The 18,702-nt window shown below is 36.7% G+C and overlaps 1 protein-coding gene across 1 annotated transcript in view; it reads right to left on the reverse strand.

The window, feature by feature from the left end:
- LAMA2 (laminin subunit alpha 2) overlaps nucleotides 1-18,702 on the reverse strand; it is a 705,005-nt gene that overhangs the window by 63,965 nt on the left and 622,338 nt on the right. Inside the window, exons 49-52 of the mRNA XM_089333528.1 lie at nucleotides 8,564-8,707; nucleotides 7,459-7,592; nucleotides 5,470-5,629; nucleotides 1,204-1,328 (exon numbers count right to left, since the gene is read on the reverse strand). Coding sequence (XP_089189654.1) covers nucleotides 1,204-1,328; nucleotides 5,470-5,629; nucleotides 7,459-7,592; nucleotides 8,564-8,707 — 563 coding nt within the window. The remainder of the gene's footprint in view (nucleotides 1-1,203; nucleotides 1,329-5,469; nucleotides 5,630-7,458; nucleotides 7,593-8,563; nucleotides 8,708-18,702) is intronic.

The following is an 18,702-nucleotide window of genomic DNA, read 5'->3' on the forward strand; positions in this document are numbered from 1 at the left end:
AAATTGGTATTTATTCGAGAGTAGCAGAACATTAATGTAGTCTTCATGTCTTTGTTGTAGCCAAAGAATTTTATAGAAAACCTTTCATATTAGATTTTATTAAAAATTATTGACAAAACCATCTTAAATTGTAATGGATCAGGCTTTCAAACTATTCTCAATGCCATTTGACAAGGCCATGATGTCAAAATGAAATAGAGTCAGAAGATAAAAACTTTTGGAGAGGTAATACTTTGGGGCTCCTTTTGCCCATGAAATTCTAGATCTGTCGAGAAGGATATGTGAAGTATACTCTGCTACAGTAATGGAAGATTTGGGTCCAGTCCATGTACATGTGTCCTTTATGTTGGAAATTAAAAAATACAAACTCTTTAGCATATTGTGCATGTCATAATAAACTTCTAGTACTTAACTTCTATTTTATAGCTTTCACTTACTCTAATTAAGATTCCTTTAGATTTAGTTGATTAGCAGACCCTTAATTTTTATGTTGCAGATTCTCAACTTTCTAGCTATAATTTATACCTTCTATTCAATAAAAGTATTTATTCTCCACTTGTGCTGTGGATGCTTATAAATATTTCAAATTCCCAGTCATTCTAATGTTTATTTTATAGTTGATTATGTATAAAAGGCCCTTAATCCTGAATTATCTGGGCTCCTTGTTCTCCCTCTCTGCAGAAACTTGAAGCACATGGAGGACTCTGTGTGTCAATTTGAAAAGCCCTATATGAGATGAAACCTGGGATGAGGTACTACATTTTGCTACAAAGATAAGTGGAATAAACACAGGCTTAGTTAGCCCTGAAGCATAATCAATTTGGTGGCAAATTCTTTTTAAGAAAAAAAAATTATGACTACAAGACACTCAGAGACACACAAAAACCCCTGAACACAAGAGATGATAGAGTAGAAAGAGATAGTAGTCTTAACTGATTGTGGTTAAAATATCTCACCTTTGCAAATTTTATAAAAACACAAGACCCTGCAAAAGCACTGCTGTAGCACCTCCCAGAGCCTTGAAAATGCCTGCTCAATGGGGGAAGGGACTAGACATTTCACTGGCTTCGTGGTAAATCCACCTCCAAGAATAATCATTTCAAACCTGCTCCACATCATCCATGTAATAGAATATTGCACAATAACATTACAGCCTTTGTGATGCATAGGATAGACCTTGGCAGAGTTCTCATTTCAACTAACCTGACAGTACATCCTTTGCAGTCACCTTCTATTTCTCGGAAATTCCACAACCCTATAGGTTTGCTGTCAAAGTAAGTTTCTCCCATGCAGCCAGTGAATGTAATCACGCGCACAGCGTCAGCCTTCTGCAGAGAGAAATATTGTATTTGTTAAAAACAAGAATTTTGCAAATAATCTTGGAGTATCTGTGAGAGTTATTCCAGCACATATTTGCAACTGGAGTAGTTGTTAACCATTTTCTCTTATATTCTTGGTTTTCACATATTCATCTTTTAATCATATTATATTCTCAACAAAAGGGCAAAAGCTCAACTATTTCATTAATGGATCCTAGTTATTTTTGATATGCCAGTTTATCACCATTAGTAAATCAACACTTCCTATCTCTGAACTTATATGACCTGTTGACCTTCTCTGAAATTCTTTTTTTCTGTAACAAAGGACTATTGAGGAAAATAAACTAAATAACCTATTTATTGTACCCAGCTCAATGCTTGGCAGTGAAAAGCTGCTCAGTAAACATTAATGCTCCTACTTCATTTTTGGGGTAGTCAGGGCTATATATGCAGATATTCATGAGAATGGGTACATATTGGAAAGAGAAAAAGGTATGCATATAAATTACTCTGTGATCCTCCTGGTCTAACTTTTCATTTCCATGCACAAGCAAGTTGCCAGATCAAGAGAATGAAATAAAAGGAGGGAATTTGTTTAAGAGAAGGGATCACAGGCTGGCGCCATGGCTCACTTGGCTAATCCTTCACCTGTGGTGCCGGCACCCAGGGTTCTAGTCCCTGTTGGAGCTCTGGGTACTAGTCCTGGTGGCTTCTCTTCCAGTCCAACTCTCTGCTGTGGCCCAGGAGGGCAGAAGAGGATGGCCCAAGTGCTTGGGTCCCTGCACCCACACGGGAGCCTGGGAGGAAGTACCCAGCTCTTGGCTTTGGATCAGCATAGCACCAGCCGTAGCGGCCATTAGGGAAGTGAACCAACGGAAGGAAGACCTTTCTCTCTGTCTCTCACTGTCTATAACTCTCTCTCTCTCTCTCTCTCTCTAATTCTGCCTGGAAAAAAATAAAAAAAAAAAAAGAGAAGGGATCATGTTAGTATTGTTTGCTAGCATACACTGCACAGGGCTGGGCACCTTAATAGAGTATCAACTTGTGTCTGTCAAATGCCCATCCTGGTGTCATTGGCACTCAGAAAGTTCAAAGCTTGATGTATACTACAAGCTTGAAGGAAGAAAAGGACTAGACCATTCAAGGGAACTCTGGCAACTTAAACTTTTCTTACTTGGCATTGACAGATCACAAATACTTATTATATTCTGGTACCCATAACTTTAGAAATTTTGTGCCAAAGTGAATGCACACTTCTTGATTTACCTGGAAAAAGCAGTACAGTGTCATGCTTCAGTTTTAGAACCCAGAAGATGTCACTGAATGGTTAAGATTTTATAGTTGTGATTTCAGGTCAAACCTATCCCCATCTCTCTATGACTGAGACCAAATGGTGCACAGCCATGTAGGAAGAATGCTGATCAGAGCCAATGCCATTTACAAATCAGAGTGGTCCTTGGAGTGCTGTGGCTTCAGTGGAAGCCTCTTAATTTTCCAGAGGTTGCTTATCCTACTTATGGATTCTACTTGCTTTTCGCTTCTCCTCACATCCTGAAAAGCTATACTTGAGATACTTTCCTGCTCATTTAAATTTTCATCAGCGGGTTCATTCATTTGTTTTCAGTTTTGATTCATATTGTGGCAAGAAATCCTTGAACCTGGAAACCCTTGCCTGAAATAATTTCTCAAGATTCCCACAGATTTCTTGTCTCCTGAGATGAAAACGAAGTAGATTTTTGTGCCAGGGACATTTGCATAAAAATAAGGGTTATTCAAGGTGCCATGAAAGGTGTCCTCACCATGTCTCAGTATTTGTCATCTGTTATACTCTCACCATTCACAGTGGCAGTGAGCATAACTGAGAGTAGAGACACCTGGGTCTGTTAACTTGCATTCAAATCCAGGCTCAGCCATTAATGACTCTGTGATCTTGGCCAAGGCATTTAACTTCTCTCTTCCTCAGATTCCTTAGCTATAAAAGGAGGATGCTAATTTCTACCTTGCTATGATCAAAATGCATATGATCCCTCCTAAGTCATGTTTTGAGATCCTAACCTCCAAAGTTATGGTATTAGGAAGCAGAGTTTGGGAAGCTGAGGGTGGAGCCTCTGTGATGGCATTAGCTCCCTTAACAAGCAGGCCCAAGTGAACTTGTCCGTCCTGTCTATTTTTAGGGACACAGTAAGAACATCCTTCCAGTGAGGGAAAGGGCCCTCCCCAGAAACCATTTCTGCTGGTACCTTTTGGTTTTAGACTTCTCAACCTTTAGAACTCTGAGGAATGCTTGTTATTTATCAACTACACATTTTTATGGTGTTTTTTGTTAGAGAAACCCAAAGATGTAAGATGTTAAACCCAAAGATGTTAAAATGTATCTTATGGGATTGTTGTATAAATTAAATGAGTTGATTCATGCAAATTTAGACATGACTTAACACATAGTAAAAGTTATCCACATGTTCTAGAAATTTATGATCATATAATATTCAAGCATTTAAAAAGTTTTATTTATTTTATTTGAAACAGAAAGAGAGAGAATATAGATGTTCTATCTGCAGGTTCACTCCCCAAATGCCTGCAATAGTTAGGGCTCTATCAGGCTAAAGCCGGGAGCCTAGAACTCCATCCAGGTTTGCTATGTGGGTGACAGGCACGAAACACTTGATCTGACACCTGCTTCTTCCAAGGGTGCTAAATAGCAGGAAACTGGAATTGGAAACAGAGTAGGAATAGGTACTCTGACAACACTAAACACCCATCCCAAAGGTAAACTTTTTTTTTTTTATAGTTAAATTTTAAAGATACAATGTTGGAGAGAAACAGTCAGACAAAGAGATATCTTCCATCATCTGTTTCACTCCCCTAATGGCTGTAAGAGCCACCGCTGGGCCAGGCCAAAGCCAGGAGTCAGGAACTCCATCTGAGTCTCTGATGTGGACACCAGGAATCCAGGTACTTGAGCCATCATTTGCTGCCACCAGGATGGGTGTGTTAAGAGGAAGCTGCATCAGAAGTGGAGTAGTGGGGACTCTGACTGGCACTTTGGTCCGAGATGCAAGCATCCCACGGGGCAGCTTAACCCACTGAGCCACAAAACCTGCTCATCAAGGTAAACAGTCTTATCACCCAGTTTCTAGAAAACTGAAGCCCAAGAGGTTAAATGACTTGCCTATGATCGGTCAAGTTTTAGTAAAGTGGTAGAGGAGGAAATCCAGTCTGGATTTGATTTCAATATTTATGGCTTTTGTACTAGTATGTCCTACCTTGTATTTACCCATATGGGAAGGAGACAGAAAGTTGGCAACACGACTATGTTGTTATGTGTCATATATATTTATATGTAGTTCTATGAAATGAGGATGATTTTCATGTACAGTTGTGGGATAAGTTCCCATAGTTTAGAATCACCTCACATATACAAAGTAAGTAAACAATCTCACTATTTGAAGGTTGAGTTCTCATAAATTTGGGGTCTTCCTGGCTTTTTGCATTTTCTGACTAATCTCATCCCACGGTGATTCTAACAAGTCCAGGATTATCTGTTACATTTGGTTGCCCTCTTGCCTCTCACCCATAGGTCGTTTTTCAACATCTAATTCCATATAATCAACATAAGGTTCTTTAAAATGCAAGCAGTTTGCATTTTGAAATGCACAAGGATCTGTCATTAAGCAATTATGAATATTAAGTGCATTACTCTTTAATAATGAGGAGAAGAGCAACTTGAAAACTTGTAAATTCAGATCATGATTTGAAAGCATGTGTCTCCTATGATATGTCCCAAGGTATTCATAAATCTTTTAATTAGATGTATGAACTTTATAGCACTTCATGCCTATTAATGATAAACTGATTCAGAAAATGAGGTCTACTTAAAAAACACTTTGCTCTTGAGTCAACTAAAAGAATATCAAAAATTAATACCATAGATAATTGACAAGTCAATTCACATAGGCTAACAAGTATTGTGTTTACAGATTGAATTTTCACAATTCAAAGAAAATTCTCATTTTAAATAAATGCATGTTTTCCTACACACAAGATAAGTAAAAAGTCACATTTTTATAAAGCTTCAACATGGCTTCTGTCAAACTAACGTCAAGAGTTGTATAAAAAAGTGAAATAAACAGGATTGAGAAGAATACCTTACCTTTAATTTTCCAGTTAAGCCACCAACAAACAGCATTGCATTTGCATCCACATCTAGAATAGTATACCCTGGAGGAGACACTGAATGGTAGGTTCGGGGCATAATGCTGGCTTTGGGTCCATCCAGGGCTCTTACAGAAATAGATCCGTTTCTCCCCGTCCTTCAAGCATGTGTGTTGAAATGAAGGGGAAGAAAATACAGAAAATGACATGTATACCACATTTCTGAGAACTTCAAATTTAAAAGATATAAAATGTACAGATATGTTTTTGAAATTGTACGACAGAAAAACATTCTAGATTTCTTAAATCTTATTACAGTATTCAGAGTCTGATCTTCACTAGATATTTACCATCAGATTCAACCAAGACCAACAAGTAGCGTATCCTGATTCTGTGTGTGTCCACTGATTTGAAATGACACTACAGTAATTAGCTGATGGACTTGCTATTGCTTCAGAGGAAAGCCTTTTTCTTTTTGCTTTATGTAATTATTTAGTATTTACCAACACAGGCAGTTTAAACATTTGTATTATTTCATTTAGCATTTTGTCTCATTTAATTCAGCAAGCAAGCCCCATATGAGCCATCCTTCTGTATCATAAGCTGCATAATTTCTTCTAAAATTCTGTACAATGTTTTGGATCCAAATTGCTGAAGTAGTGTTCCTGGAATTGCATATCTTCTATTTTTTGGCATGTCATCTTAATGTTTATAGTCTTCAGAATTGTGTATACAAATTGTATAGAATTTAAATTCAATTAACAGAGTTTAGAAAGTTATTATCATTTTATTTCTTTTTTCTTCTAAGTGATTGATTTCCATGAGTTGTTAAATTTAAAAATCTAGTCTTTCTTCTGAGACAAGCAGTCATAATAAAACTTCTCTGTTAAATTTGTCTCCTACTGTTTTATTTCAGTAATCTTTTTATCTTTGAGGGGAAAATATTAAGTTAACTATATGGTAACAAAAGAATGAATTTATCAAATGAAGTTATATCCATTCTGATAGAAGACTATACTTTAAGTGTAAATGACCTTAAACTGTACAAATTATTTACCCCCCTACATCACTACACAAATTGATTTAGTCTCTCTCTCTCTCTCTTGCTCTTTCTCTCTCTCACACACACATACACACTCACTTTTACTGAATATGTTAAAAAAGAAGTGAAAATAGAGCTTCCCATTGAGTTTTGCTCTAACTGTGTTGTTACAGAAATATTTAGACACATGCAAACAGAGAGAAACTCTGTGTATCCTGCACCTACATTCAATAATTACCAATCCTTCAAGTTTTCTTCATCTCTGTCAGCCTCATTTCTAGCCTTAGGTCCCCAACCACACTTCTCAACTGTTAGGTGCTTTGTGTTTACAGGAGGTTGAGGATTAGACAAAGAAGAGAAAATGAGAGGAAAGTACAGAAGACAGAAATGGGTTCTTTAAATGCTGCTAGAAGTTGGTAACTGAATTAAAGCTTACAAGGCAGAATTTTGGATCAACACTCTATTACTTCCCAATTCAAGTAGTGTGGACCTAACACAGTACTTATGCTGGCATTTTGGTACTCCTTGTGTTTGTGGTCACGGGTGCCATGTTTAAAGAAGAGGGACTACATATACCAAAGATAGGCAACAGTGTCACTCCTGTGCACAGGCTTCTATTTAATGAGTGTTAGTACTTTTTTTTTTTCTTTTTTACCCAGGAGAGATAGGATGACTAAAAACAGCTTAATCTCCCAATTCCTATCAGATACCTGATGAAAAACAGAAATTGACTGTTCACTCTGGTCAATACATTGAAGGCCTGTCATTTCCTAACAGGTATGTCCCATTCTCACACACTTGCACACATACATATGTAAAATACAAAATCCATACATTGGTGTCTGCATACATATACAGCTACCTTATTGAAATGCCAGTAGTTTCCTTAAAAACTACTACCAAATTGTATAATTTCATGATCTTAACCTCTGTTGAGTTAGTTACCTTGATGCTTCAATACGGTACCAATATGAGTCATCAATAGTCAAATCTGGATACTCCACACGCCCAACTCCAGATCCAACATCCCAAAGGAAGCTCACTTTGCCTTTGCGCATTTCTATAGCCAGAAAGTCAATCTAGTTCAGGAAACACAAAAGTGATAGATATCAGATAGCAAGCACCCTGAAAGATCAGGCCAGTGGAGTCCTTTTCAATAGGTTCTACTTGTAAAATAATTAAAGTCTCATGACTAAGCTTCAAGTGATATATTATATTTGATTAAAATGTTATTATTACATCTTTAAGGTAAAAGATTGTCCACACTGCTGAGGCACTGGTATTATTTCATCCATTCTAATTACACTTGGGAGATAAAAGTCTTTTCTCACTCTGTTATGGTAGAGATAAAGGCAAATGATTGATTCATTATTGTTTTTTCATAAAGGGCACTAGTGTTTTTGAAGAGGGCACCTATGATCTTTTTTTAAGTTATTCAAAGTGACCCAGACTTCCTCAGCTTATGCCATGTCTGGTGTGTTATAAATGAGCCCTACTTATTTTGGAAGATCCTTATTCCTACAAAGCCAAATGGTTGAGATGGAAGGAATTAGAACCTTATAGGTAAGCTTTTATAGATACAACTCACATCATTTCAGTTTGAGTCAGAAATTCAACATGAATAAGTAGAGTTTTCTCTGGTAATCAATCAGCACACAATTTGCTCTGTTCATTTTCATTTTATTAACATGAAAGTTCAATGTACTTTCTTAGTCTGAGAAGAGTTAAAACAAGCTTAATTCCTATTTGTCTTTCTTCTTAAATTGCTGGATCTGAAAATATAGTTCAAATTAAATGCTGATTTGCTGACAAAGGAAAGGAAATGTGCCTAAACACTGCCAAGAGCTTTCTTATTTTTGTTTGCCTTCTAATTTAATCTGATGCATCAAAACTTTTTGACATAAGATTCTGAGGTTTCGAAGTCTAAGAGGCAATGTTAGACAAGTTTGAGGTCATCTTCCTAGATTCCATACATGTTTTCCATCACCAAGATTAATCTCTGACTAGCACATTCATAGCAGCTTAAAGGAAAGCTGAACATTAGACTTACAAATTTGGCACTTCCCAGATAAAACAGGAGGTTGTCAGCAACAGGTGTTTTGACATTGATAATAATATTATTGTAGCTTCCTTTCTTGATTTCCGGCTTGTATGTTCGAATGCAGTCACCTCCCGAGGACACGGATACTTTGATCTTCAAGAAAAACAAGGTACAAAGAACTGAAACTAAATCTCTCAAAGTTTGAAGTAGCTCCCAAATACAAAGACATCATCATTCCTTCTTTGAAGTTATTTTTCTATCATCAAATAGTACCATTAAATGATATGTAGACACATTACATTCATTAATGAGGGCAAAGAAGAGCTGCTTCCCACTAGCATCTTGCCAGTGAGCTCACCACAGTTCCATGTCTTGTTAGCATGCTACTACTCTTTAAAGCATACAATTAACAAACTTTACCTTCATACCTTTCTTTTTGATGAATGTGGCAACATTTTAAAAGGCGATTTTACATGAAGCTATGTGAATGATCTTCATTAACATAGCTTAATTAAATTTTATAACTCAAATCTGTGAATCTGGCATCACTTAAAGTAGGAAGGCACTTTTCTGTAGTTTTAAAGAGGAAATTACTTATCCTGCTATGTTCTTAAAAGTTGAAAGAGACCAAATAGATTTTGTTCTAGATGTTCTAACAATAAGGATATTAATCATCCTACTCAGAACATACATTTCAGAATAAATTATACCTTTTTATTAAGTTGCCAGGAAATGAAATGGAAATGATTTCTAATGGCTATCACTACTAATCTATTTAACAGCTCCTTTTTCTTCTGAATAGTACTTTATAAAAATTGCTACAAATTACTTAAGAAGGAATTCCTATGTGAATAGAGTGACACTGTTCATACCAATTTTTACTTGCATTTATGAAGCCTTCCTTCAATCACAAATAACACGAATTGATTATTTAATTTCCTTTGGGTTAGATACAAAATTACCACCAAAGGGGTACTCTCAAGACAGCAATTAGTTGCATGGACTCAGAAATAAGCAAAGACTTTGCTTAGTGATAGCACTCAAAGCAGGAGGCATAGATATGGGAGGGTGTACACCCCTCTTCATCATGGTTCAAATTCTTGGCTTCAGAAGTCTTTTGGCCATCACTGGCAGTGATTTTCCATGTTCTCTGTTCTTCTAGTACTCTGTGCTAGTCATAGAGTTTGGACACTTGGAAGAAAACCAACTAGCATTGTTATTCCATGGAAGAGCTGTGCAGACTCAGAGAGTGTAGGCCACCAAACTAGTCACCATATCCTGGTGACACAAGGAGCTGTCTCTAAGACTCTCATTTGAGTGTGGGTATAGGCAGATCTGTGGTCTCTCTGCAAGGATAGTAGGGCTCCACCAAAGTGCCAGATGCAAAATTGGCTGTATCCCAAAGAGAAAACTCAGGAGAGAGACAAATTCAAGTCTATTTGGGAATTTCTGGGGATTCACCAAGCATATTATTCCTCCTGCTGACCCAGCAGAAGTCAAGTATTTGTATTTTATTGCTGTTTCACGTGATTTCATCTCCACACAGAGGAAACTCTGTTCTGGATAGAAATAAGGGCTATTTCCCCCATCTTCTAGAGGAAGGTGACTCCTGGAGCCCCATGTGTGGTTGCCTTGGGACAGAAGCATGTAGGAAGCCTCCTTGGACTAATTTCCTGTCCTTATAGTCTCTTTAAGGGTGAAGCCCAAGATTCCAACTGAGTGGTACTGGACTAGGAGTCAACTCTGGTGCCCAGAGTGCTTGCTCTGTGTCTGGGGAGAGTTTCTGGTAACATAATTTTCATTCAGGAAGTCAGCTCTCTGCTCCACATATGATGGAATTTCCCTGTTATATACAGTGCCAAGAGGAGGGGAATCAAAATGAATTATGAAAAATGGAAACAGGATATGTGTAGTTTTTTACTCTGGTGTTAATACTATAAAGCGTAAGTGCAGAGGGGGTTGATGAAGGATGTTAAGTGACAAAATAGCAGCTGCACAAAGGGTTATCCAAAGGCTTAGAGATAAAAAAAAAAAAAGGTAAAGAAAAAGATAAAATAGTAGACACATAGGGAAAATGTAGTCTTCAGATATTTTTAATGTTCAGGAAAGGGTATAATTTAGAGTGAATTAAAAAAAATTGTTGCAAGTGAACCAAAATCGTCATCAGAGAAAACCTTGTTTTGAGCAAATTTCATATCTGAGGAAGGCTATAAGGGACATCAATGTCCTAAGAGGATCAAAGAGAACAGGAAATCAAGATCTGACTGGAATTGATGAGTAGAACTGAATAACAGACTGAGTTCTCCCTGGCAGGAAATCATATCTGAATTCATAGTGGGGCTGTATTAGAATTCAAAAGTAACCATGTGTAAGTTGTTTTGTCTTTGTTTCATAAGTGCTTTCGGGCTTGGCCACAGGGCCATATTAGGGCTAGTTGAATCACAAAGAAGTTATTTTATTTAAATAACATAATTAAATGATACTCAGTAATTGCTTAGAGAAGAAGCCACTAAATATGTGTGGAATGTGTGACTGGGAAGGGGTGTGTTTCAGACTTTACTAATACCTGGAAGAAAAAATAGGTGATTAAATGATGGCTGTGTTGAAAAGGGGGTCACATTGAGTGTACAAGATGGAGCCCCAATACTGAAAAATCACCAAATGAATGGAAATTCATCTAAAAACTCAACGCACAAGAGAGGAGGCGTTTTAAAATTAATGGCATGTAATGTCACCAGGAGTTATAGTTAATCCACTTTATAGTATACTTAACATATATTAAAAAAACATGGTTCCATGAACAAGATGGCATCTTATACCCGATATGCAAGCAATTAATCTAATAACATAACCTACTGTTCAACTCTCCATATTTATATAGAAAACCATCTGGATTTTCCTGTTTTCTGGACAAGGATTTTAAATATAATCTCACTACCCAAAGAATTCTGGCAGCTGAAACTGCTGGCAGCCAGTCCGTTACTATTAATTCTTTCCTTTTAAATACTTTGTGTTTTGATTTCTATTTATAAGTATTACTTTTACTCAACACATGTAAATCAGAATTTAATGCCTGTAAATTTCTCTAGTAGAAATCTCTGGAATATTTCCCTCTTGCAAGAGGGGAAAAATTTCTGAGACACAAACTATTTTAGGAGTAGGATATTTGGCTCTGTTTATTTGTCTAACTTTTGAACTTTTATTTATTTGAGGGTCAGGGAAAGAGAGAGAGAGGGAGGGAGAAAGAGAGACAGATATCTCATCTGGCTGGATCATTCCCTAAATGCCTCCAACAGCTGGGGCTGGTTTGGGGCCAGAGCAGGGAGCTGGGAATGCTATTCAGGCCTCTCACATGGGTTTCAGGAGACTAATTACTTGGGCTATCACAACTACTCTCAGGATCTGTATCAGTAGGAAGCTGGAGTCAGGAGTCAGAGCCACATATTGAACCCAGGTACTCCAATATGAGTTGCGGTATTTTAACCATTAGGCCAAACTGCTCCTTTATCAGTTGCTGTTATTTCTAATGTGAATCCTATAATGCAAATTCTAATCAAAACTTATTAAGTACTGGGTATTTCTAGGACACTTCTGATACAGCAGTCATGAACTCAATTAAATATTGAGAATCCCATTATAACTATTGGATTTTCACTGCAATTTTCATCCAGTAGCCAGCATTTTAAAAGATTTCCAGTCACTTGATTTCAGAATCAACAACCCAACAGAAGGGTACTTTAAGATAAATGTCTTTAATTTTTAATTATAAGATATCTTATTTTAAATAAAATATATGTTAGGATCATATCCAGATACTCATGCCAGGTTGCAAAGGTATTTACAAATTAGAAGGGTTAATTATCATTTAATGCAAAACTAATCACTTAAAAATTTAGCTGCCTGCATATCTCGAATATCTTATAAAAAGTAGGGAATTATATTGAAATTTCCATTTCCAAAAGTGATTGAAAATTTCCTGAAAAGGCATGGGCAATGTTTACATTTTTGAGCACTATTCTATAGTTCCACTTGGCACTTTGAGACAGGTTTATGTTCTTACTTACCAGAATTTCATCTTTTTGTGAGACAGAGGGAAAGCACTGCAACAACTGATGAATATCTGGGCATGGTTTTAGATTTCACACGATGAAAAATATAATAAAAATGTCCAAATTTCCCATTTGATGACTAAATCAGAAACTTGCTAAATGTGTGATTCACAAAATAATATTTACCATTCCTTCTACAAACTTAACACTGTGAAATACATGTAGTAATGGTAAAATCAGCTCTCTCTTCCTACTACCACTGCTATGGTTGGACCCTTTTTTCTAGTTTTTCTCACCTATCTCGTGAACTGCTTCTGGATCCATATTCAATAAGCATAGCTCAGATTAACCTATGTTTCATGGTCAAAACCCTTCAAATTATCCTTACCAATGAGGTTTATCCCAAATAGAATTTTTTTAAGTTTAATTTTAATCAATCTACAAAATTATACATGTAGTGTATCAATACATTTATATCCTGTGTAATGATCAACTGAGGGTAAACGTGTATGTCTTCAAATACTTACCATTTCTTTATGGTAAAAACATTCAAATTCCTTTCATCTAATTGTTTTCTAGTATACAGACAGTATATTATCATTATCCATAGCCACTGCATTGGGCAATAGAACACTAGCCTTTCTCTTCTAATTCCCTCCTCCCTCCTCTTCCCACTTGTGGTAACCAGCATTCTACTCTCAGCTTCTATGAGCTCAAAAATCTTAGGTTCCACATATGAGTGAAACCATGTGATACTTATCTATGTTTGGCTTATTTTACTTAACATAATGAGCTCCAGTACTACCCATGTTGTTGCAAATAACAAGATTTCAGCTTTTCTATGGCTAAGTAGTCTCTATCATGTGTATTTGAAACATTTCTTTATTCATTCACAAATGGATGGACATGTGTGCTGTTTCCATTCTTTGGCTACTGTGAATGGGGCGGCTATACATAAGGGAGTGCAGATGTCTCTCTGTCAGACTGATTTCATTTCATTTCTGTTGTATACATACCCAGTTGTGGAACTGCTGGATGATATTCTGGTTCTAATTTTAGTTTTTGAAGAACCTCCACACTGTTTTCCACAATGACTGTACTAATTTGCATTTTCACCAACAGTGTGTAAGGGTTCCCTTTATTCTACATCGTAGCCAGCAGGTTTTTTTTTTTTTTTGATAATAGCCAGTCTAACTGCAGTGAGGTGATATCTCACTGTAGTTTTGACTTTGACTTGTTTTCCCCTAATAATTGATGACGGTGGGCATTTTCTGATGTACTTGTTGGACATTTGTCGGTTTCCATTTGAAAAGTTGTGTTTAAATCTGTTGCCCAGTTTTAATTGGATCTTTATTTTTTGCTATTGTTGGTATTTCTTATATATTCTGCTTTTGAAGCCCTGTCAGAAATACAGCCTGTGAATATTTTCTCCCATTCTGCAGATGGCCTCCTCATTGTGAACTGTTTCCTTTGCTAAGCAGAAGCTTCTTTTAAAAAATGAAATCCATTTGTCTCTTTTTGGCTTTTGTTTCTGTGCTTTTAGAGCCTTGTCCAAAAAAAAAAAAAAAAAATCCCTGCTTCTCCTAATGTCCTGAATCATTTCTCCTTTGTTTTATTCTAGAGGTTTCATATTTTCTTTTTTTTTAAGATTTTATTTATTTATTTGAGAGGTAGAGTTACAGACAGTGAGAGGGAGAGACAGAAAGTTCTTCCTTCCGTTGGTTCACTCCCCAGATGACCACAATGGCCAGAGCTGAGCCGATCCAAAGCCAGGAAAATTCTTCCAGGACTCCCATGCAGGTGGCCCAAACATTTGGGCCATCCTCCACTGCCTTCCCAGGCCATAGCAGAGAGCTGGATTGGAAGAGGAACAGCAGGGACTAGAAGCGGCGTCCATATAGGATGCTGGCGCCACAGATGGAGGATTTACCTACTGCACCACAGGGCTGGCCCCTAGAAGTTTCATATTTTCTAATTTCACAGTTAGGTCCTTAAAACATTCTGAGTTGACTTTTGTATAAGTTGAGAGATACGAATAAAGATTATTCATCTACATGTGAATATCTAATTTTTCCAATTTTCCACTTATTGAAAAGATCTTCTTTTCTTCAATGCATGCTCTCAGTACTTTTGTCAAAGGTGATTTGCTATAGATGCATGTATTTACTTCTGGGCTCTCTACTACTTTATTTCATTGGTTTATGTGTCTGTTTTTATGCTAATACCATGATGTTCTCATGACTGTAACATTGTAGGGCATTTTAAAGTCAGATAGTATAGAGCCTCTTGATTTATTCTTTTTGCTCAAGATTGCTTTCGCTATTTAGGGTCTTTTGTGGTTCTGTACAAACTATAATAGTTTTTCTAGTTTTATGAAAAATGTCATTGGAACTTTGATAGTTCTATATGGAATTGGTATATCATTTTGGATAGTATGGTCATTTTAGCTATATTAATTCTTCCAATCCATAAACACAAGATGTCTTTCTATTTCTTTGCATTTCTTTTCATTTCTTTCACTGATATTTTATGTGTATCATAGTAGAGACCTTTCCTAAAATGTTATTAATTTATTTAAGGGACAAAGAGGAAGAGATAGAGCAAGTAAGAAACACACACACACACACAGGGAGAGGGAGAGGGAGTGAGGGAGAGAGGGGGAGAGGGAGAGGGGGAGAGGGAGAGAGGGAGAGAGGGAGAGAGAGAGAAAGAGAGAAAGAGAGAGAGAGAAAGAGAGAGAGAGAAAGAGAGAAAGAGAGAGAGAGAGAAAGAGAGAAAGAAAGAGAGAAAGAGAGAGAGAGAGAAAGAAAGAGAGAAAGAGAAAGAGAGAGAGAAAGAAAGAGAGAAAGAGAGAGAGAGAGAAAGAGAGAAGGAAAGGAAAGGAAAGGAAAGGAAAGGAAAGGAAAGGAAAGGAAAGGAAAGGAAAGGAAAGGAAAGGAAAGGAAAGGAAAGGAAGAAGGAAGGAAGGAAGGAAGGAAGGAAGGAAGGAAGGAAGGAAGGAAGGAAGGAAAGAAAGAATCCTATCCATTGGTTCATTCCCCAAATGCCTACAAAGGCTCTTAAGCCTCCAGCCTAAGTAAGGAACTTAACCTAGGAGCTGGGAACTTAACCTGGGTTTTTCAAGTGGGTGGCATGAACTAAACCACTTGAGGCATCACCATTGCCTCCCAGGGTTTGCATTAGCAGGAAGTGGGAGTCAGGAGACAGAAGTGTTTATTGAGCCCAGGTACTCCTATACAGGACACAGGTATCTTAACTGGTGTAATAACCTTTAGGCCAAATGCCTGCCATTCTTGTGATTACAATTATCTCAGGTATTTTGTTTTGTTTTGGTAGTTATTGGAAAGGGGATTGCTTTCTAGTTCTTTTCAGATAATTTGCTATTGCTGTATAACAATACTACTAATGTTTGCATCTTGATTTTGTAGTCTGCAACTTTGCTGAATTAATTTATTTTTTATTTCTTTAAAATTTTATTTAAGTTATACAAGTTTCATGTATTTCAAATGTACAGATTTAGGAACATAGTGACACTCCCCTTCCTCTCCCTCCCACCCAAGATCCAACCCTTCTTCTTTCTCCCTCTCACATTTGCACTCTTAATTTTTAGAAAGATATATTTTAAGTTTATTTAATGATTGTATAGTTAATCCTATACTAAGTAGAAGAGTTCAACAAATAGTATGAAGAAAAGAAAACACTGTTCCTCAACGGATGAGATAAGAGACAAGGGCTATAAACAATCTTCAATTCTCAAAATGTCTTTTCACTCCTAAATTTTACATTTTAGGTACTCTATTAGTTACCTCAGATCAAGGAAAACATGATATCTTCTTTTTGGGACTGGTTTATTTCACTAAGTATAATTGTTTCTAGTTGCATCCATCTTGTTGCAAAAGATAGGATTTCACTTTTTTTTTAACGGCTGAGTAGTACTCCATAGTATGTGTGTGTGTGTATGTGTGTGGGTGTGTGGGTGTGTGTATAATATCTTTATTCATTCAACAGTTGATGGACATCTGGGTTGACTCCATATCTTAGCTATTATGAATTCAGCTGCAATAAATGTGAGGGTACAGATAGCTCTTTCAGATGCTGATTTCTTTTGGTTTAGGTAAATTCTCAAGAGTGGGATGGCTGGATCATATGGTAGGTCTATATTCAGATTTTTGAGTTATCTCCATACTGTCTTCCACAGTGGCTGTACCAGTTTACATTTCCACCAGCAGTGGATAAGGGTACCTCTTCCCCCACATCCTTGCCAACATTTAGTTTTGATTTGCATTTTCCTGATGACTAGGGATCCTGGGCATTTTTTCAAGCATCTCTGGGTATTTGAATTTCCTTTCTTGAAAAATACCAGTTTAAGTCCTTTGCCCATTTCTTAACTGGATTGTTTATTCTGTTGAATTTCTTGAGCTCTTTAGAGATTCTGGATGTTAACCCTTTATCAGTTGTGTAGTTTGCAAATATTTTCTCCCATTCTGTTGGCTGCCTCTTTACATTGCTGAGTGTTTCTTTTGCAGTACAGAAGCTTCTCAGTTTGATCCAATCCCATTTGTCAACTTTGGCTTTGATTGCCTTGGCCTCTGGGGTCTTTTCCAAGAAGTCTTTGCCTATCCCAATGTCTTGCAGAGTTTCTGCAATGTTATCTAATAATTTTATGGTATCAGATCATAATTTAGGTTTCTGATCCATTTTGAGCGCATTTTTATGTGAGGTGTAAAGTATGGGTCTAGTTTCATACTTCTGAATGTGGAGATCCAGTTTCCCTAGCCCCATTTGTTGAAGAGACTGTCTTTACTCTAGGAATTGATTTTAGCTCTTTTATCAAAGATAAGTTGGTTGTAGATGTGTGGATTGATTTATCTATTTTCTATTCTGTTACATTGGTCTACATGTCTTTGTGCCAGAACCAGGCTATTTTGATTATAATTGCCATGTACTATATCTTGAAAGCAGATACTGTGATGCTTCTGGCTTTGTTTTTGTTGTATAAGATGGCTTTAGCTATTCAAGGTCTCTTGTGTTTCCATATGAATTTTAGCATAATTTTTTCTAGATCTGTGAAGAATGTCATTGTTATTTTGATTGAGATCGCAATGAATCTGTAAATTGCTTTTGGTTGTATGGACATTTTGATGATGTTGATTCTTCCAATCCATGACCATGGATGATTTTTCCATCTTTTAATGTCTTCTTCTATTTCTTTCTTTACTGTTTCCTACTATTTATTGTAGAGATCTTTCATATCCTTGGTTAAAGTTATCCCAAGGTATTCGATTATTTTAGTAGACTTTGGCAGTGAAGCCGTCTGGTCATGGGCTTTTCTTTGTTGGGAGGTTTTTATTGCTGATTCAATCTCCATCTTGGTTATTGGTCTGTTCAGGTTTTCTATGTTTTCATGACTCAATGTTGGTAGATTGCATGTGTCTAGGAATCTATCCATTTCTTCTAGGATTCCCAGTTTGTTGGCAAATAGTTCTTTGTAGTGATTTCTTATGATTCTTTTTATTTTTGTGGTATCTGTTGTTATATTTCTTTTTGAACATGCTTTGTATTCCCTTGGCTTTCTCAAGTTCTTCTTGAATCCCAATAGTTCAGATAATTGTTTTTTTAAATTGTTGTCCAAAGTTCCTGTCAACTGTCTTTATTCTTCTTTATTTCTTTTTCCTCTGTTTATGTGTTCAAATAGCCTGTCTAGATATTCTGTTTGATGTAGTCTGCTACTGCTGTCTTCTTTTGGATTTTAAATGTTACTTAGTGTACTCTCCAGCTTGAAGATTTTTTTAAAATTACCTGCATTTCTCTGTTAAGTTTCTCTGTTACAGTATTGAAAATCTTCTCTGTTCTTTCTTGATGTCATTGACTTCTCTTAAAACAGCTATTTTTCATTCTTCATCTGAGAATTTTCATGAGTCAGTTGCTATCTGGTCTGTTTATAGCAGTTTATTAACTGAGGTCATAGTTCTCTGAAAGTTTTTCTGTTAAGATTATCTATTTATTTGAAAGTCATGGATACAGAGAGAAACGGACACACACACTTATGTGGTGGTGGGAGGGGGAGTGCTGGTTTACTCTCCAGAGAGCTGCAATGGC

This window comes from Oryctolagus cuniculus, chromosome 5, assembly GCF_051225735.1.
Source record: "Oryctolagus cuniculus isolate XC-2025 breed Fujian yellow rabbit chromosome 5, ASM5122573v1, whole genome shotgun sequence".
Taxonomy (NCBI): Eukaryota; Metazoa; Chordata; class Mammalia; order Lagomorpha; family Leporidae; genus Oryctolagus; species Oryctolagus cuniculus.